Raw genomic sequence first — 20688 nt, 5'->3', positions numbered from 1 at the left:
GTGGAGCAGCGAGGCAGCTCAGTGGGTGAGACTGCTGGGACCAATTTGAAACCAGCCCTGACGCTTGTTACAGAGCAGCATTCTGGGTGGGGAGCAGCGGTGTCCTGGGGAGAGCAGGGGCGGGGTGGCTGGCCCAACCCATAAATCTCCTCCCGAGAAGTTCCTGCCTTTGGTGGTGGGGGGGTTGTGATCAGAGGAGAAGTCATAAAGTGCTCAGGAGGCCTGCTTTTCTCCTCCCCACTACTGGCCCCTTCATGTCCTTTAGGAGTACTGGAGCAGCTTTGGGACAATGTGTTGGCGTTCCACTGTACCAGACACAGGTACCAGGTCACTTGGAGCCAGGCCATAAATTGGCCAGCATCCTGCTGTAAATTGCAACAGGTGAGCAGAAAGGGTGGGGGACTGGGGGGAAATGATCTATAACACTGTGACAAGCCCCACAACCCCTCGGGTGTCTGTTTGTCAGAGACGTGTTTTTGCATCCACTCTATTAATTAAAAGAGATGGGAAAGAATTTGCTCACGTTGCGAGAATATTGAGAAGATGGTGAGGAGGAGGAGATGCAGGAGTGAAATGGAAGCTGAGCTGTGGGATGGAGCCCGGAGAGCAGGTTGGATTGGGTGGGGTGGGATGGGGGCGGTCAAGGGAACCTGTGGTGGCAGAGTCAGACGAATGGCACCTAATCTCAATCCTGCTGAAGGAACAGGAATGTACCATCTTGGGGACAATCTCCCTGGGTTCCCTTTTGGGACAGGAGTGAAGCCGTTGAGTTTGATTCAGTGTGGCCTAATGGATAGAGCACGGACCTAGGAGTCAGGAGACCTGGGTTCTAATCCTGACTCCATCACTTGTCTGCTTTGGTATCTTGGGCAAGTCACTTCACTTCTCTGGGCCTCAGGTACTTCATTTGTAAAATGGAGGTGAAAACTGTGAGGCCTATGTAGGACCTGGTTATCTTATATCTATCCCAGTGCTCAGTATAGTGCTTGGCAAATATAGCACTGTTATTATTCTAGAATGCTGTGGGTGGTTTCAGGGAACTGCGCAGGGTATTGGGATGGGTAAGAGTGTAGCAGGAGTCGAGGCAGTAGATAAGCAGCCTTTTGACCCGTGGTTCTCAGATCAAAGAAGGTACGTTCTTAAGGCATCAGGTGAATTAGTGAAATTCTGCAGTGAGAAAAGAAAATCCAAAGGATTTTTCACTCCCTAGCACTTCCAAAAGAGGCCCTATTGAGAGGTAAGAGGAGTTAGAAGACAAATTCAACAAAGTGTGTTTAATACCCACCTAATATTGGATTCCAGCCCCCAGGAAAGCAAAATCTTCCACATACACGACTGGGGATGGTGCTGACAAAATGGCTCTTAAAGTGGTGCTTGAGAAATGGCACAGCTTTTCACCCACTAAGGGCTTCATCAATGCAATTACTACTACTGCTATTACAAGGGCTGGTGCAGTGGCCCAGCACGGAGCTGAATGTTTTAGGTTTGTTCCCCCACCTCCTCTCTCTGGACTTTGGCAAGTCCCTGACCCCCTTAATTCTCCCTGGAGGAGAAGGGAGAATACATTCAGCCAAATGGTTGAGAATTCCAGAACCCCCTTTGGACTGGAAAGGGCTTTGAACTCCTTGGGTGCAAAAGAGCTCAGAAGCCCATGCTCTTATAACTTCAATCCACAACCTCAGAACTCCTTCCAAGTGTCACAAGAGAATAAATTCCAAACCATCCTATTTCTATCAAATTTTATTTGGGTTTTTTTTTTGACCAACATCTAAATTATACATTGAGTTTTCCATACAACCAAACACCATGTAACCCCTTTGATTACCATTTTCAAAAGGGACTGTAAAAAAAAAAAAGACTCTTGAAACTGCACGGCACGGAACAGCTGAACATAAAGAGAAATAAAACATTGATCACTGAGAAAGAAGAGCAAAAAACAAACTAAAATCCAACTTGTATAGAGCTGAGTAAAGTGAAAGGGAAAAATGACATTTATGGTGAGTAGTCCCCAGTCTCAGAACTTTATCTCAGAATGAAGTGATAAGAGGCTTTTAGAATATCAGACCAATGAGGGAAAGGAACTCTTAACAAAAATAGCCTGCCACTTTTAGATGAGAGGGTAATAAATAAATTCATAAAAAGTCAGGGAGAGACCTCACCTGAAGGAGGGAGTGGGCAGTGAAGCAGGGTCTCCCAGCAGTTGCCCCAAGCCACTGGGTTTCCCAAACCCTGGCATCATATTTCTAACCGTTGTAATCATTGACTTTCTGCTGTGCTTGTACATGTTTCCAAGCTCTTCCCACATCAATGACATCCTTGTTTCCATAGCAACCAATGTATTTCAAAGGGGAAAGGGTGCCCAGGACTCGAGGAAATGAGCCAAAAGTAACTGCCTGATGGAGAGAGGAGAGAAAGAGAGGGAGAGGAAAGGGCTGTAAAGTTTTCAACATTGCTGGTCTGAGAACTTTGACACAATGTATTCAATCCAGACCAGTGGCCATTAAAGCTTTATGGCACCCACACTGGAGCTTAGCACACTCCCTCATTCAAATTCATCCATATTCTCTCTCTCCCTCTCCTTCCATAAACAGACTCAATTGTTCCCTGTTTGCAGAACCTACTGTAGGAGGGGGGGTCTTCATCAAAGTCTGGCCACCCAGGGGTTGGGGGGGTGGTGGTGTGTGTGTGTGGAATGCTGGATCTCTCTTCTCTTCCCAAATCCCCACCTGTAACTTGGTGTCAACCACCCTCCACCCCTCAGCCTTCCAAAAGCTATTTCATTTCTCCAAATTGGGGTTTGGGGGAAGGACTTGAAAAACCAAACGTTCTACAGAGTTCCCCCAAAGCATTCATCTTTTAATGAGTCTAGAAAAGAAGATGAAAGCTTGTGACTCTAAACAATTATGATGTATTTTTAGTTCAAAAGCAAAACCAAGCATTTCTGCTAAAGTTATCAAAGAGGGAAGAGTGGAATTCAGACCTCATGCTAAAAGTAGCACAGAGCTACTTAAGGTTAATGGAAGGCTATTCTTCTGTAAATTACCACCGTAGGATGGTGGTAAAAGTATGAAAAATTTTTAGAAACTGTGCACTTTCATTGCAGTCAGTCACATACTGCAAAGTTATAATCACAAACCCTGAAAACTGAGCTTAAGCCATTTGAACAGTACACAGTAGTTTTGCGATATCTGATTTGTAGCTGTTTACAGCACTAGACGGGGAAGCCCATGGATAATCAGGTCGAGCTTTTGGAAGATGGAGGCGGCAATACAGTTCTCCCCTTGAGGAGACCAGTGCCTAGTGGCCCGCTGAAAGGATTCAGAGGGAGCCAGATCAACTAGGGCATCTGGAGAACCACTTGCTTAGGGAATTTTAAAAATTAACTTTCTGTTTGCTTTCATGTCCTCACACGTTTGTCCAGAGTTCCAATCTGGGTGTTCCAATTTGGGTTCCGGCTGAGATCCCACCTTGCAGCAGGCCCCCTAAGTGTCCCATCGGCTGAGACCCAAACCCGCAAAGCGGTGGATCGAGGGGCAGAGTCCGGGGGGCCAGCACAAAGGGCACCACGGACCGCCCTCTGGGGGCCTCGGCCCAGCTCAAGCACCACTCCTCTGGCGTGAGGAGAGGCTGGTTCCAAGTCCCATTGAAATTCCTGCCTGCCCACTCAGCCTTAGAAAGTACAGAGGGAGGGAGGGAGGGAGGGAGGGAGAGGTGGGGGGAGGGAGAGAGAGAGACTCTGTGTGTGTGTGTGTTTTGGGGGGACAGTGGGGAGGTCATTGTGCCCAGGGCAAGCATTGCCAACTCTTTCTCTGGGAACCACTTCATCCTCTAGGTCTGGTCACCAGTGCTGTTTGAAGTGTCCTGCTCTCCCATCCGAGGTTGGGTTTTTGTGTTGTTTTATTTTCCCGGGAGGGGAAAACAATTTTTGTTTAATCCACTCTGAGCTCTGGAGTGCTTTCCTCACCCCTCCCCCACACTCACAATCTCCACCGCCACACACCGCGACAGGCTCCCGGGGGCTCGTTTTCAGTCCAGGGAGGAGATTTTTGCTTCCATGGTTCTGACCACCCGGCCATGAAGCAAACCAGGGCCCTCCTTGACTGCGAGACTCTGACACCATCATCCCGCTTCACCAACTTCCTGTTCCATTAAAATCGATCTCCTCTAAAAATAGATTCCCCCTGGCTTTTCTGGGTGAAGAGGATTTAGGCAGCAAAGCTGCGTTTAGTTTTAAAATCTGATACCCAGCACCTAATTGTGATCACTTACACACGGAATTCTGACTGTTCGATATGATTATCTTGATTCTACCCCAGCGCTCTGTCTAGTGCTTGGCACACAGTAAGCGCTCAACAAACACCACCGTTATTATCTGAGCTCGGTAGGTCGGTGGACGGACGGAGGGTGAAGCCAGCTAATCTCCATGTCAACTGTGGGGTTGCTCCAGTGAACTGGAGCAGCTCTGTTGACACTAGTCTACAGCCACTATTTGAGGGCGTTTTGGGGAGTTTTTAATTTTTCTGGAATTAAACCTCCCACCTTTGCCTACATTCCAAATGTCATTAGAGACTAAGTCCTAAGGGACGTGCTTCTCTCCCGCGGCCGGAGGGGGGTGGGAGTTCGGTTGTTGCAGTGACTTGTTTTCAATAAAGGATTTTTTTTCCATGCCCATAGGGGAAGGATTACATGAACATTCTCCTACCTGCATGACAAGATGGTTTAATCATCTTCTACTTTCCCCTCCACCCCATCCCGAATAGGTGCATAGTGGAAACCAGCTTGTTTGTAGATGGGAAATCTCCCTGATCAGTCCCACTTTCCAAACCATAAGGGGAATGCACAGTACAAGTCATTGAATAAATGAACTCAACATGAGCTTTTTTTTTTAAAGCCCACTGGATTTGTCTAAACTATATTGCAATCTCGTGCTCATTTAAAAGATCTCATTTTCTAATCATGTGCTTTGAGACATTTAATACTATTTCAATTATGCAGAGGAAATAATGTAATTCCTTTATTTGAAAAATGATACTGAACCTTGGCGATCAGTTAAACCTACTGTCAGAGTGGGGACTCTTTCGTTTTTTTTTTTTTTTAAAAATTGGGCCGCTCCCCCTCTTTATACAGCTGGAGCTGTTCACAGATGGAAAAACATTTGGTCAGAAAGCAGCAAATTAGTGTTTTCGGGACAGGATTCGGTTCCCGCGGCTCCTGCATCTCCATTCGTCTGGGTTTTATTTCTTCTTTGCACTGACGTTTTTGCAGACCCAGTTCATGCCGTCCTTTAAGGGAAACATGCACAGAGAAAGGTGACGAGTTAGTTGGGAGAAGCGGAGCGGAATTTCCAAACGCCGCGCTGGCAAGACATTTGTGTCGGGGCTGGCCTCGGTGAGCCACCGGCCTCCTGGAGCCCCATTGCCCCAGGGGGACCCTTGGCGTGAGTTTGGGGTTGGCATCATCTAGGACTCCCTGGACCCCACAAAAGCTGGGATCTCAATCCCCCTTGGGAAGAGGGAGTTAGCGGCAAAAGACGGTGACCTCTTCTGGCCAAGTCAGGAGTGGCACAGAGGAGAGCAGAAGGAAAACAGAGGCGGCTCCAGTTTGGCCAGAAAGGGTGGCCACAGCGACAAGCCTCTTAAAAATAAGTAGATGCCTGCCCTACTGAATGCGCGCTGGACAGACCTGTAATCATTTTGGTCGCGTCTATCCCCTCTGCCCCACTCAGGGCTGACCCTGGCTGTGACACTCGCCTGAAGAAGTCAAGTGCCCCACGGCCCACCCCGGTTGCTTACCAGGGTTAAATTAAATGTCTTGGGGGGAGAAAACAAAGCCACCAGAGCATGTGTTACCGACACACGTTGCGGCAGCGTGTGTTCATTTCTCTCCATGCTGCAGCACTACTTGGATTAAAAGAAACAGGCGAGCTGCGTGTATGGAGAAGCGCTACCAGGCAGGCCAACTGTGGAGGAAGGTTCGCTTAAAGGTACGGCAACCTTGAAGGTGTCCTTTTCAGGAACACTGCATAGCAACACCTAGCTAGAAATCGTGTTATGCCTAAAGCAAAGTAGTAATGTGATTCAGCACCAGAAGTCTTCCCGATTCAAGGGAGTCTGCCACAGACGACCCCTTTCTCCCTCAAGCCTCCAGATCCTTGTGAAGTACCCCTCCAGGGGCAAGAGAGTGAGAAGGAAAAAAAAAACGCACCCCCCCCCCCCAAACTATTCCTGCAACAAATGCATCTGCCCCGTGGCACGTACCCTCGGGAACCTTACCCATGCTGGCACCCACCACCCTGGCACCCATGACGCTCAGAGTCCTGCATTCATTTTCCATGTGGGCTTATTTGCTGAACCGGAACAGCTGAGACAGCTTAAAGTAATAAATATCAGCTGACACCTTTTACCATTCAGAACCCTAATCCCATAAACAATACATGGCTCCGATGAAACAAATCAGACCCAAACCTGAATTTACCGTGATTAAAACTAGGACCACTGCCCTTAGAGAATTTGGGGAGGGGAAGCAAATAATGCGAGGGCCGAGCAGGCCCCTCTAATAAAGGAGAGTTTACGATGGATTTGTGTGGCTCGGAGTACAACCTGAGAGCTGGGGGAAAAGGAATGACAGAGCACAAGATGCCAGGAGAGGTGAAGTCTAAATGGCTTTCAAATATACAACTGGGTCAGCTAACTTACTCTGAATGGCTGAAAGCGGGTTTTAAAACCGTTTCGTGGAAAGGATTAATTTGAAAAGAATCGGGTTTATTTTTAGTATCTAATTGGTTTCCAGTGGAAAAATGATCACCTGCTGGGAAGAGAAAAAAAATGAAATTTTACAAATCAGTAAGTGATGAATAGGATAATCTTATCATTGACTACGAAGAAGAAGAAGTCAGCACTTACATAGCACTTTTTGTCTTCAAAGAGCTGCACAAACATTAACAAAGGTGTGTGTTTCAGAATATTCTGATCTCTATGACCTGCAATATTCGATCCAGATGTCTCTGTGGCGATGGGGAGGGCCCGGTTCCTATGCCACAGGAACCCAATACTGCTTTTTAGTTAGGTAGATGGGTTATCGTGGAGGGGGAAGGGAGCAGGGTGAGGCTGGTTTCTGATTCTTAGAGTTGCTGTAAGCAGAAGTTAAAACTGATAGAAGGGATGAGGTCTATCCAGCCAACCCCGTTCCCAAAGAGGAGGGTGCTCAGCTATGGTTTAGGTTGTGGGGGTCGTGAGCGGAAGGGCGAAGAGGCTGAGTTTATCACTGGCTGTCGAGGGCTGAAGGTAGCATTGTCGCTTTGCAACCTTGTACGACTGGGCAAGGAATATTGGAACCAAAGTACTCCACGCCATAGTTGTAAGTTCCCCTGACCCTTGTTCCCTGGGATGTCCAGCTAGGGGGACAAAGCCAGTGCTTAAACATGTCTGCTTCTTCTGTTGTACTGTACTTTTCCAAGTGCTTAATACAGTGCTCTGCAGTAGTAAGTGCTCAATAAATAACACTGATCGATTGATAACGTTTTAGGATGAAATATATAGTTCATATATATATTATCATCCAACTTCACTACTGCATTTACCTCCTTGCTGACCTTCCAGTCTCCTCTCTCTACCTTAATTTCACTCTGCTGCCTGGATTGTTTTTTTTAAAAAAGGTCAATTCACATCTTCACTCCTCAAAAACCTCCAGAGGTTGCCCATCCACCTCTGCATCAAACAGAAACCCCTTTCCATTGACTTTAAAGCACTCAATCAGTTGGTCTTCCAACACCAACATACTCACTGTACCTTTATCTCGTCTATCTTGCCGCTGACCCCTTTCCCATATCCTTGCTCTGGTCTGGAACTCCCTCCCCCTTCACATACAACGGAACGACTCTCCTCACCTTCAAAGGTTTATTAAAATCACATCTCCTCCAAGAGGCCTTCCCTTTCTAAGTAAACCCTCTTTCTCCTACTCCCTCTCTCTTCTGCATTGCTTATGCCCTTGAATCTGTATCCTTTATGGACAGGATTTTCATGGCAACCTCAGCAATTATGTACATAGCCATAATTTATTTTAATGTCTGTCTCTCCCTTTTAGACTGTAAGCTCCTCATGGGCAGGGCACATGTCTCCCAACTCTGTTGTATTGTATTCTTCCAAGTGTTTAGTACAGTACTCGGCACACTGTAAGTGCTCAATAAATACCACTCTCAGCCTTGCTCATCCAAGTGTCTGACCAGTCCTGAGAGCTTTCCAAGAGGGCTGAAATGCCCCCAAAAGGGGTCTTCTGGGCCTGTTAGATTTTTTTTTTTAATGGCATTCGTTAACTGCTTACTATGTGCCAGGCACTGAACTAAGCATAGGGAGAGGGAGAAGTTTGGACAGCCCAACGCATGGGTTTTAATCCCCATTTTACAGATGAGGTGACTGAGGCACAGAGGAGTTAAATGACTTGCCCAAGGTCATGGAGCAGACACATGGCGGGACAGGGAGTAGAATTCAGGTCCTCTGACTCCCAGGTCTGCGCTCTTTCCACTTGGCCACGCTGCTACTCATTGTTCTTTGAGGCCAGATGCTCTCCTCCCAAAAGGCCTGCCCCTAACTCCTCCAACACTCAGTTTCTAAAAGTATACCATCCGAACAACCCATATACTGACCTTCTAGGAGCTATTTATAGAAACTCGTGTCCTCAGATTTCATCTCCTCTCCCCCAGATAAATTTTTTTTTAAATGGTATTTCTTAAGAGCTTAATATGAACCTGGCAGTGCACTACGCACCAAGGTAGATACAAGCCAATTGGGTTGGACACAGTCCCCTCTCATATGAGGCTCACAGTTTTAATCCCCATTTTACAGATGAGGTAACTGAGGCCCAGAGAAGTTAAGTGACTTGTCCAAGGACACACAGCAGACAAATGGCAGGGCCTGGATTAGAACCCAGGTTCTTCTGACTCCCAGACCTGTGTTCTATCCAATAGGCCATGCTGTTTCTCGTCCTTGTCACTCTCTTCCTCCGTCTACCCCAGCCTTCCCACTTTCCAGCACTGGACTGGGGAGGGAAAAGAGTTGGAAACAGTGTCAAATCAATTCTCCACAACAGGTGCAAAGTGAGTGACACACCTCTGGAGGAGAAGGTGGGGCAGGAGATCAATGGATCACTTTACCTGACCACAAACCTCAGAAGTTCTCTAGAACCTGCCAGCACTAAAGAGGGAGATGCAGGCCCACCAGAATCAAAGCTGGGAACATGTCTTATACATCCATATGCTTCCCAAGTGTCCGACACACTATCCTGCATTTATTGAGAAGGGATATGGTTTACCACAAAGAGCTAGGGCCTGCAGATCAGAAGACCTGGCTTCCACTCCCAGATCCACCACTTGTCTGCTTGGCACTTAACTTCTCTGTGCCTCAGTTCCCTCACCTGTAAAATAGGGGATTAAGACTGTAAGCCCTATCTTGTATCTACTCCACTGCTTAGTACAGTGCCTGACACATAGTAAGTGCTTAATGAATGCCATACAAAAAAGTAGATGCTCAATACATAACATTTCTAAAACTATTGCAGTCAATTTGGCTAATTGTTTCAGCACACTGTTCTCAATTAGAACATGGTTAAAAAGACCCTGGGCAGGCTTTGCTGTAACACTTTATGAGCTCTGCTTTTAGTTATGGACTACAGTAGAATGACAGTTTGGGTGCAGAGCAGTAATCTATCCATTAATCAATCTTTTTTTTTTTAATGGCATTTGCTAAGCACTTACTTTGTACCAGGCACTGTTCCTAAATGCAGAGGTAGATACAAGATAATCTGGTTGGACAGTCCCTGCTCGAGATGGGGCTCACAGTTTTAATCCCTATTTTACAAATGAGGTAACTGAGGCACAGAGAAGTTAAGTGACTTGCCCAAGGTCATGCAGCAGACAGTGGCAGAGCTTGGATTAGAACTTAGGTCCTTCCAACTCCCAGGCCTGTGCTTTAACCACTAAGCCATGAGACTTCTCTCCATCAATCATTGGTGTTCATTGTGGGCAGGAAATGTGTCTACCAACTTGATTACACTATACTCTTTCAAGTGTTTAGTACAGTGCTCTGAACACAGTAAGTAGTTAAGATGACTGATTGGTTGATTGAAGACTGTGTGCAGGATATTTGATTAAATGTTTGGGAGAGTACAATATAACAGAGTTCCCTGCCCACCATCTATGCCATTCCTATCTTCTTTGTTTACTACTCATCGGGTTCCCAGGCCTTTCTGCTACTTAACTTGTCTTCATTGTAGAATCCCATTTACCTTACACTAACCAAGAAAAGAGTCAAGTAAGCAATGTGCATGAATGTAGTGGAAATTTTCCTGCTTCTAAAATTCTTAGTGGAACTTCTGAATTAACTTCATGGTTGCATTCAATTTTCCAGATGTTACTTAAGTAAAAATAAAACAGCAAAAAACAAATGACAAAGGCAGGATGTGGCCATTTACCTGAAGTGACGCCCAGTTTGAGAGCTCCCTGTCTCCAACTTGGAGGCCCTCTCTCACTGAAATGGCCTGGTGCATTTATTCAGTGCTTAGTTTTGTTCTCAATTTTTCAAACATTTCATCCATTTTATTCAAATTTTCCTTCAAAACTAGGGTGCTGGTGTAGGGTTGATTTTACTGGATTAAAAAAAAAAAGTCCTTCTAAAGACAGCGCCCAAATCCTAAGAAAACAGTCACACAGCTTTGGTCTTCAGCAAATTTGAGAGCTCAAAGGGAGAATTTTATTGCGTTAGAAACACCTGAAAAAGAGGGATTTGTGCTAGAAACTGTATTTCAACCATACTATATCATTTACTACTGCAAAGGTGGTAATAAAAATAACCTGCAGAGACACTGACCTGTGCTGGAGAGGTCAAAGAGAAATCCTACCCCACGCTTTGAGTTTAATACAATTCTTCCGCTAAGACAGGAGTCTGTAAATGCAAGCAGTGGAGATTCTAATGCCATTAATGGATAAATGCACTGTCCTGCTGTCTGCCCAAAATGGCAGAATATGTATTTTGTTGGGACTGGTTTTGAAAGCCAGGTCATTTACGCGTGGGCACAGACAACTCCTCGCCTATAGGAATAAGGTCTCCCTAGTGGGATGTTTATGGAGCTATCCGAGTCAGGACACTTCTGGAGAGTTTAATTCTCCGTGAGCCCAGAGCTCCTGTTATTCTGAGGGTGTGTAAGGTGAGCCTGTGGGCCTGTGTGGGAGTGATGATGACAGTCCCCTCCTGTCTCTTCCTTTGTTCTCCATTTGAATCTGTTTCCTGCTCTGCAAATGGAGAACCGCTGCTGAAGTGGCGGTAACCTGTGCTGCGGCTCACTCTCTCCCAGTGCACACTGGCAGAATGCTTGTTTGTGTGTGCGCAAGAAACAGTGGCTACAGCAGGCACACTTGCAGCGTGGGCTCCGGTCCCACGCTGGGCATAACTCTGAGCAATGAAAGTCGCCCTCAGGGGCCTGCTCTAAGTAGGGACATACTCTTTCCATGTTTTGCATGTGCATATGGAGGGAGAAGGGGGAAAGGCCACAGCCTAACACATTTTTCCTCTTCTAACTGAAGTTCTGGTGGAAATTTCCACCCAACTTAAAAAGGGCTTTGTACCCCTGATCAGAGCGGGGAGGTCTGGTCCAAGACTACATTTCTGATAAACAGAAAACTACTACAGCTGTATGTGGGGAGACTAATCTCATATAATGAACTTTCTTCTTTAGAAAAAAGCAGCAAAGAACAATAAACAACAAAATCAAATCCCTAATCTTAAAGCTACCTTACAGACTGCTGTTGCCTTTGTTTTTAGGACCAGTAGCCATTCATGGCAGATTAATAAGTAAGAAAAGTGCATTTTCTTTATTTTTGCTCTCTGCATACTAAGGTGGAGGTTGTTTGGGGGGCGGGGGGGGAGTGGCGGTAGTCAGTTGGTTAAAAAAGCACGCAACACAAAATTGTTGGCTGGTTCTTTCCTGCCAGGTTGACTTTAAATTAAACCCCAGATAACACACCCCAGTACCCAGATTACTCTTTAACAACCAAGGGCCCCTGTGGTAACCCCATTAAGAAAGTCCCCTAAAAACAAACTGGATCACGGTTAAGATCTGTATCACCGTAAAAATAATAAGTAAAGGAATCCAAGATGGATGAATTCTAAAATAGGAAAGTCGAGTGTGAGGTGGGGGTGGGGCAATTTCTATATGAGGACTGGCTGAAAAGATCACTCTTCTTTCAACTGGGACAACAGAGGCCAAAAATGGACGTGATTTAAGTTTATTAAAACTATGAAGGGTGTGGACAGGGTGAACGTGGAATTGTTCACTAAATTCCACAACATCGGGGCTAGGGGTCACTCTTTGAAGCTCGAGGGTGGTAGGTTCAAAACAAAAGAAAAAAACTTTTTCACACAATGGGTGGTAAGCATAAGGAATGTGTTACCACAGTAAATTGTGCAGGCAGAAAATATCAATTTGTTCAACGGGAGTTTGGATAAATTCACAGACAGGAGGTCCATAACAGTCCTCGAGACTGTAAACTCGCTATGGGCAGGGAACGTGTCTATCAACTCCGTTATACCATACGTTCCCTAGTGTTTTAGTACAGCGCTTTACACACAGTAAGCGCTCAATAAATACAGCTGAGGGATTGTTAGTGGTTGTGGTATGGCTAATGGTATTCGCTGAACGCTTACTGAGTGTAACTCTCTGTACTAAAAGCATGGGGGACGCAATACCCGCACAGTTCCCATCCCCTGCCCGTAAGGAGCTCACGCTCTTCACGCAATAGTAGACAGTAATATCCTTAAGCATGAGGAGGAATGTCAAAGAGACCAACTGCCACATTGTTCCTTCAAACATTCTTTGGTGCCACTGTTTGGCAGAACAACCCCATATCGCCTATGTATAGGTATGTAATTAATCCGTAATTCATTTATTCATTCATATTAATCTCTGTGTCCCCCTCTGGACTGCTAGCTCATTGTGGGCAGGGAATGTGTCTGTTTATTGTTACATTGTATTCTCCCAATTACTTAGTATAGTGCTCTGCACATGATAAGCACTCAGTAAATATGATTGAATGAACGAATGAACAACAAACTGGACGGACCCTTAATCTGAATGTTGGTCCCGGAGAACTGACCAAAAGTGACTATGTCACTGAACTTTGGAACCAAACTGTCCAGGGAGCCTTAGATGGCTAGGGGTTGGGCTTGAGGTCTTTGGTCAGAACTGGAAATTCACCCAGGGTCTGTTCTTGAGGAACCTATGTCTGGCTCAAAGCCAGGTCATTTTCTTTATTTTTCAGGCATCCCAACAAAGCACACTTTAAACAGAAGAAAAAAAAAGGTTTTCGTCAAAAATCATGGTTTGGGGAAGGTCCCAGTCATCTCTGGTTCGGCCTAGAGGGCAGAAGGAAACATACATTATAGTATCCCTCCCCAGTCCCCCATACCCACTTTCCAAAATGCAGAGCCTTCAATTTTGGTTTCTCTTCTCTTAACCACCTGCTTGACATAACTGGGTCTCTCTGAGTCTTGCCTGGGTCTACAAGAACCTCAGTATGAGCTGGTTTTTCAGTATTGTTATTCTCTTTCTGAGTCTTGTAACCATCTATTCTATCCCTCCCTTTAAAAACTCTTCTAAATATCATTATGTTTCCCTTCTCAGCTACCATCAATCAGGCTAAACCAGACTTGATTAGAACTCACTTGGGGTCCTCCACACAATTGCATCACCCAGAGAAGATGCCATGGGACAATATTCTTTCTTCTCCCCCTACGAGTTACAAACATTGAGTTTACAGCATCAGGAAAATGAGTCTCAAGGAATATCGAATCGGAATTTTAACATGGAAAAAAAAATCCACCACAACCAATGAAATGCGACACACCCAAATCGTGTCATACCACTTGGGCCCAATAAGGTAAAAAACTCACAATTTGAGATGTACATACCTGCTCCCCTAACCCTCCTACTCAAATGTCCCCATAATTTTTCAAGATAAGACAGGTCTTTCTGAAACACATTATGACCAAAAACACCAGGGATGTAATTAGAGAACCATTTTCTTCAAACAACTTAAACTGTAACAGATAGCTATTCAGGGTCACTGATTTTCTTGCCCTTCTCCACTCCCCTTCAGAGCCCCTAGATTTGTGGCTTGTGATATTGCCTGACCCAGTTATTTTCTGTTCTTCTTGTTTGCTCATTTTATTGCACTCTCAGTAATATTAGCCTAAGCTTTAAAGAATAAGTAGGTGAACTTCTAAATTTTCTGAGTCTTTACTGCCCAGTTTCCATGTCTGAAAGAGAATCCAAACCTCTACATATTTCTCACTAAGCTTTACAGACAGGTTTCTGGGAAAGTCTTTTGCTTCTAAGAGTAATGTCCAAAGCAAGACACAGCCACCCCGCTGGGTTTCTTCCCCAACTCCCAGTCCTCCCCAAGTCCAGACAGACCCAGAGAGCGCAAGTCATTGCCCTGACTTCTAGTTCCGGGGATGGCCGGTCCTTTGGCGATGATCTTTCAAGAACCACAGTAAGCATGAGAGAGATAAGCTACCTAAGGAAGGCAAAGGGAGGCACAGTGAGGCTCGGATGGTGTTTTGACTAAAAGGGAAAATGCAAAGCTGGCCTAGTGGGCCCGAGGCTTGCATCTGGGCCGTTACCTGATGGAGGAGGTCGTGGGTGACCCAGTCACCCCCAATGAATGTGCTTTTCATGGAAGAGAGTCTGTGACCTTTCTCCGATCCCAAAAGGTTAACATTAAAGGACAGTAAGACAGCGGATTCCCTTCTTAATTAACATTTTTATTAAATAACCCATTTCAAATAATGGTTAAATTCTCTAAATTTATATCATTCTATTAACCATAATCTAATCTCATTAACCTTGAAATCCCAGTCTTAACTACCCAATTCTATACACCATGGTACTATCTACTAAACTAATTAAGTGACCTTCAAACTACTTCTCCTCCATATAAAGTCATTATTTTTCTTGCTCATAGTTCTTTCTTGGGTCTCTCATGTTATCTTTCCCCCGTGAACTCTGTTCTTGAAAGCGCCTCTTCCGGAAAGGCCTCTCTTATCAAAACTGTACCGTTTTCTGGCATATTCTTCACTCGGTGCTTCATTTAAAATAGTTCATACTTCCCCTCTGCTTGCATGCTTACTCCCTCTACTTTGTCCTAAATATCTTCTGCATCTTGGCTTCAAAGGTCACCTCTCATCTCTCTGAGATGGTTTCAAAGCTACGAGCAGAGATCAAGCTGCACAACTCCCCACCCCCCCGACAATAATGGGGGGGAGTGCGATGAAGTCCCCCCAGGCTGCTCTGAAGCTGTGCCCTTCAGATTTAATGCCACTCCTCAAAGTGCTTATTCTAGAAACCTCTCCCCCTCCTTTCCCAGGTCCCTACGGCAGGCTTAAGGAACAAGAGCTTCACTGTTCACCGCTGTTTGGCTTTTTTTCTTTTCTTCCGATACTCTGGCCAAATGAAAAAGGATTACAGATCTGTCATTTCCCATTTGCTTAATTTAGGAATGATCACCCAAAAGATATTTCTTTTCCTGGAAAAAAAAATAGTGCAGAGATACTGCATTGGTATTTTGGGTTATCTGGAGAGGTTCGGGGGGGGGGACGACTCCTTTTTCCCCAAGACAAGAAGATGATTTGATCTTTTCTCTGGGTCTTTGGCCACATGAATATAGCATCCATGAGGCACACCAGGAGCTGAGATGATTTGCCTTTCCAACTAGTTACGACCATAGGTAGCGAGCGGAACTAGAGTACCCCACTCCAATTCTCCCTCTGTGTCCCTACGGTTGCTAGGCTAGGTCAGAGCAGATTCTGAAAAAGATTCATTAAAACTGAGGTTGAGGGCTCTTTCTAGCATGCTTTGAAGCTTTAAAAATTCCAGTTCTAGAAAGAGCATTAATGGGAGTGGCCTGGGGCTGGCTCATCATCTCTAGAGGACCTGGGTTCGAATCCCAGCTCCGCCGCTTGTCAGCTGTGTGACTGTGGGCATGTCACTTCACTTCTCTGTGCCTCAGTTACCTCATCTGAAAAATGGGGATGAAGACTGTGAGCCTCACGTGGGAAACCTGATTTCCCTGTATCTCCCCGAGCGCTTAGAACAGTGCTTTGCACATAGTAAGCACTTAACAAATACCATTAGAGAAGCAACGTGGCTCAGTGGAAAGTGGGAGTCAGAGGTCATGGGTTCGAATCCAGGCTCTGGCCACTTGTCAGCTGTGTGACTTTGGGCAAGTCACTTAACTTCTCGGTGCCTCAGTTACCTCATCTGTAAAATGGGGATTAAGACTGTGAGCCCCACGTGGGACAACCTGATTCCCCTGATTCTACCCCAGCGCTTAGAACAGTGCTCGGCACATAGTAAGCGCTTAACAAATACCAACATTATTATTATTATTATTACTTGTCAGCTGTGTGACTGTGGGCAAGTCACAACTTCTCTGTGCCTCAGTTACCTCATCTGTAAAATGGGGATTAAGACTGTGAGCCTCACGTGGGACAACCTGATTACCCTGTAATTCTACCCCAGCGCTTAGAACAGTGCTCGGCACATAGTAAGCACTTAACAAATACCAACATTATTCTCTGTGCCTCAGTCACCTCATCTGTAAAATGGGGATTCAGACTGTGAGCCATATGTGGGACATGGACTGTGACCAACCCAATTAGCTTGTATCTACACCAGCTCTTAGTACAGTGCTTGGCACATAGTGCTTAACAAATGCCATTAAAAAAAAAAGCACAGGCCTAGGAGTCAGAGGACCTGGGTTCAAATTCTTGCTCAGCCCCTTGCTTGCTTGTTGACCTTGGGCAAGTCACTTAGCTTTTCTGTGCCTCAGTTTCCTCATCTGAAAAATGGGGATTCAAATCTTGTTCTCCCTCCAATATAGGCTTCGAGCTCCATCTCCAACCTGATTAACTTGTATCTACCCCAGTGCTTAGAACACGGAGTAAGTGTTTAACAAATACCATAATAACACTTTTTACTACTTGAATATTTGTGCTAATTTCCCTCCCTTCTGGCATTAGGCTGTAGTACTTCTTGCATAAAGCCTGGTTCATTTTTTTTCTTTATAACTCCCAGAGCACATAATTCAAGGCTCTGCCTTTAGGAAATGCTTGACACAGCCCTTTCACTGACTACCATCTACTTCAGGAGCGGAATACTTTTCTTAATGGTATCTGTTAAGCACCTACTATGTGCCAAGCACTGTTCTAAGCACTGGAGTATATACAAGGTAATCAGGTTGGATGCAGTCCTGACCCACATGGGGCTCACAGTCTTAATCCCCATTTTACAGAGCAAAGAGAAGTGAAGAGACCTTTCCCAAGGTCACAGAGCAGACAAGTGGTGGAGCCGGGATTACAGCCCAGGTCCTTCTGACTCCGAGGCCCAGGCTCTAACCACTAGGACCGCTGCTGCCCATGGGATAGTGGTAAACCTAGAGAACCACAGTGTTTAGTTTTAATTGTTTAGTTGATTACCGGGCTAATTCCAAGCTAATTTGGATTTTGCCTTCATGTATTCAGATAGAAACCCATAAGCAGATTTTATTAAGGACACTGCCTGGGTCTCGAAGAGCAAAAAAGACAGGCAGCAAACCGTAAGGAAAAATAGAGACAATTCTAGGAAATTATTTGCTTGCGATAAAAACTGTCGGGCAGTCTGAAGATAGATAGGGGACAGATGCCTTGGGAGAGAGGAAAGAAGGCCATATAAAAAGGAAATGGAAAGAGGCTGCAGAACACTCATCGGGATTCAAATCTGAGTCCTTCACTTCCAAAGAGCCAAGTTCAGAGAAAGGCGAATAGGGTTGCATCTTTGGAGCCAAGCACCATATGGCAATCAAGAGAGATGGCATCATTTCTTTCAGTGCTGTTAAATTTCGCACAATATTCTACTCAAATGCCCTCAGTGTACACTGTGACACTAACACATCTCTGTTAGGCAAACCAAATGTTTAAAGGGGCACTCGGGATGAGGAAGTATAAGGCTGCTTTGGGGAGCGTGCGGGATATGTGAACCTGTTCGCCACTCTTTAAGGAGGCTATAGCTCTTGAGAGTCTGGTTTACAGCAGTTTTCTTTCCCAAATTAATAGATGATGAGAGACAGAACTTACAATTCCTCGGTACCCAGCGGGGGCCCTTCTGTTAGAAGAGCACCCCCGCTGGGAAACCAGACTGAGGTAGCAGGAAGCAGACACCAACCCTGAGGGCAGGGGAGGTAACCAACACACCCACAAAAAAACCCAAAAAAAACCTGGCTGGACTGCTAGTGTGTTCGAGTTTCAATGGCTCTCTTAGTGCCTTTTCCAAGAGGCCCAGAGATCCATAATAGGGTCAGAAACTCCCCACCCACCCCCAAGGCAACACCCCTGCTGTTACTTGGACAAATACATGCTTACTGATATGACCCTTTCCCAATGACCAGATGACAACTAATGCCCATTGATTTCGGTTTTCAAGGTGGAAGAGGGAAAAAATCCAGTTTTGTAAATGATGCTTTACACATGAGAATGGATTCTTTGACAGTTCAGGGGCCCCAATTTCAACATTCTTCCCGTCAGGCCCACAGAAACCAGTGAGGCGGAAATCCTCTCTTGGGCTTTGTTTTGCCAACCCGACAGCACTTCCCCCATCCTCTCACCTGCACCCCCTCTCCTGTGAGGGCCGAGCAAGACTGGATCTGCCAGACTCGGTCGCGGATTGTGTGCAGGTTAAGTCCTTCGGCAATCTCGGAGGCTGGGGCAGCCGTGAGCAAATCCTGTTTATTAGCAAAGATGAGCACTGGAACGCTGCTTAGTTTTTCTTCATCCAGTAATTCGGCTAGCTCCTGTATCATTTTGGAAAGGGGGGAAGAAACAAAAAAACCCAACAACCCAATGTTATACCATCTGCTCGTTGACCTTGCCTCTACTTTGAAAAATATTTAGGGCAAATGCTGAATGTGAATCTTCCAAGTGAAGCTTAGATCAGATTACCAGACAGTCAAGCTTTACCAGATATCTTTGCCCGCAGTTCATATAAATGCCGTTTCAACAACATTTTATGGGGGCATTCCAAACTTCGAAATTAGCAAAGAAGCAGCGTGTCCTACTGGAAAGAACACAGGCCTAGGAGTCGGGACCTGGACTCTAATCCCATCTCAGCCACTCGTTTGCTGTGTGATCTTTGGCAAGTCACTTCACTTCTCTGTGCCTCAGTTTCCTTATGTGTAAAATAGGGATTCAATACCTGTTCTTCCTTCTACTTGGACTGTTCCCCAATCAATCAATTGTATTTACTAAGTGCTTACTATGTGCAGAGCACTGTACTATGAACTTGGGAGAGGATAATACAATAGAGTTGGCAGACCTGTTCCCTGACCCCAGCAGGCTTAGAGTCTAGAGGGGAGATGGGGACAGTTCCATGGGGGACAAGGACTGTGTCCCACCTGAATAACTTGGATCTACCCCAGCAGTTAGAACAGTGCTTGACATACTAAGCGCTTAAGAAATACCATAATTATTATCATTAGCAAATGTTTAGAGTTTAGAGGCAAGGATTCTTTTCTTAATTTCTATCCTCTTTGCTCAGTGGTATTTACTGAGCACTTACTATCTACAGAGAGCACTGTACTAAGTGATTGGGAAAATACAATAGTATAGAGTTGGTAGACAAGATCCTTGTCTTGGATCAAGGAGCTTACAGCCCAAAACATATGGACAGTTCCAATGGTCCTAAATAGAATTTTTCAGGGTGCCCTTTGGCCTACCGTTCTCACATTCATCACTAAACCTCAGGAACATGCTGTAAGTGAAGTTTTGAGGCAGTGTGTGACTCTCAACTGCTATTAAGCAATCTTGTTATGATAATAATAATAATAATGAAATTTGTTAAGCACTTACTATGTGCCAGGCACTGTATTAAGTGCTGGGGTGGATACAAGCAAATTGGGTTGGACACAGTCCCTGTTCCACGTGGGGCTCACAGTCGCAATCTCCATTTTACAGATGAGGTCACTAAGGCACAGAGAAGTGAAGTGACTTGCCCAGGGTCACACAGCAGGCAAGTGGCAGAACAAGAATTACAACCCATGACCTCAGTGAAAGCACTGTTGGGCCTGAGTATTTTTGCCACTCTTGCTCAGCTTCAGCAGTGCATCCCTATTGCTATTTTGAGCCTTGGACTGTTCAGGTGGACAGCAGTATACTCCACATTAGGCTGGACAGCTTCTTGCTACTCCTCTCTTCTGGACCTCTCACTACCTGCATCTCCTGAATCCTGAGCTTCACACTGAACTGTCCAACTGGAGGTAGTGAGTGGGAGGGAGGGCAAACCCTATTCATGCCTCAAGTTTGTGCCTCATTTCTGTTGCGGTTCTTTGGGTGCTGAATTGTGTTTCAGAAATATAAAAGTTCTGCAAAGACAGGCTCTTCTAACTTGAGGCGGGAACTATCTGAAACTGATGAGCCTGCACAGGAAGAGATGTTTGCTTGGTCAGTTTTTTTTTCCAATGTACTAAATCTAATCTGCCCACCAGGATTTAAACAGATGTCTATTATGTCTTTTTGGAGTCAGCACAAACTTGGACGGCCCCAATGTGAGTTTAGAGTAGCTGTGGCCTAGAAGCCCCGGATTCGAAGGACTTCTATATACAAGTTAAGTGAA

At 45.4% G+C, this 20688-nt stretch overlaps 2 protein-coding genes across 6 annotated transcripts in view; one reads left to right on the top strand and one right to left on the bottom strand.

Moving 5' to 3' along the window:
* The first annotated feature begins 358 nt into the window (after positions 1 to 358).
* The window catches only part of SFXN2 (sideroflexin 2), a 64260-nt gene continuing 43930 nt past the window's right edge, over positions 359 to 20688 (top strand). The window contains exon 1 of the mRNA XM_029080441.2: positions 359 to 381. The gene's annotated coding sequence lies outside the window, so the exon portion shown is untranslated. The remainder of the gene's footprint in view (positions 382 to 20688) is intronic.
* Positions 1725 to 20688, bottom strand: part of ARL3 (ADP ribosylation factor like GTPase 3) — a 44863-nt gene continuing 25899 nt past the window's right edge. The window contains exons 5-8 of one of the 5 annotated variants that reach the window (XR_486083.3): positions 18686 to 18871; positions 10465 to 10638; positions 6696 to 6807; positions 1725 to 5282 (exon numbers count right to left, since the gene is read on the bottom strand). Coding sequence is in view for 2 of the 5 variants with exons in the window: in XM_001511620.5 (XP_001511670.2) it covers positions 5235 to 5282; positions 18686 to 18871 (234 nt within the window). In the remaining 3 variants the exon portion in view is untranslated. Of the gene's footprint in view, positions 5283 to 6695; positions 6808 to 10464; positions 10639 to 13252; positions 13401 to 18685; positions 18872 to 20688 lie in introns of those variants that run through there. The other 4 variants (XR_003765043.2, XR_003765042.2, XM_001511620.5 and 1 more) reach the window with 4 other exon arrangements.

This window comes from Ornithorhynchus anatinus, chromosome 16 (assembly GCF_004115215.2).
Source record: "Ornithorhynchus anatinus isolate Pmale09 chromosome 16, mOrnAna1.pri.v4, whole genome shotgun sequence".
NCBI classification, from domain to species: Eukaryota; Metazoa; Chordata; class Mammalia; order Monotremata; family Ornithorhynchidae; genus Ornithorhynchus; species Ornithorhynchus anatinus.
This window is presented reverse-complemented; position numbering and strand designations above follow the sequence as displayed.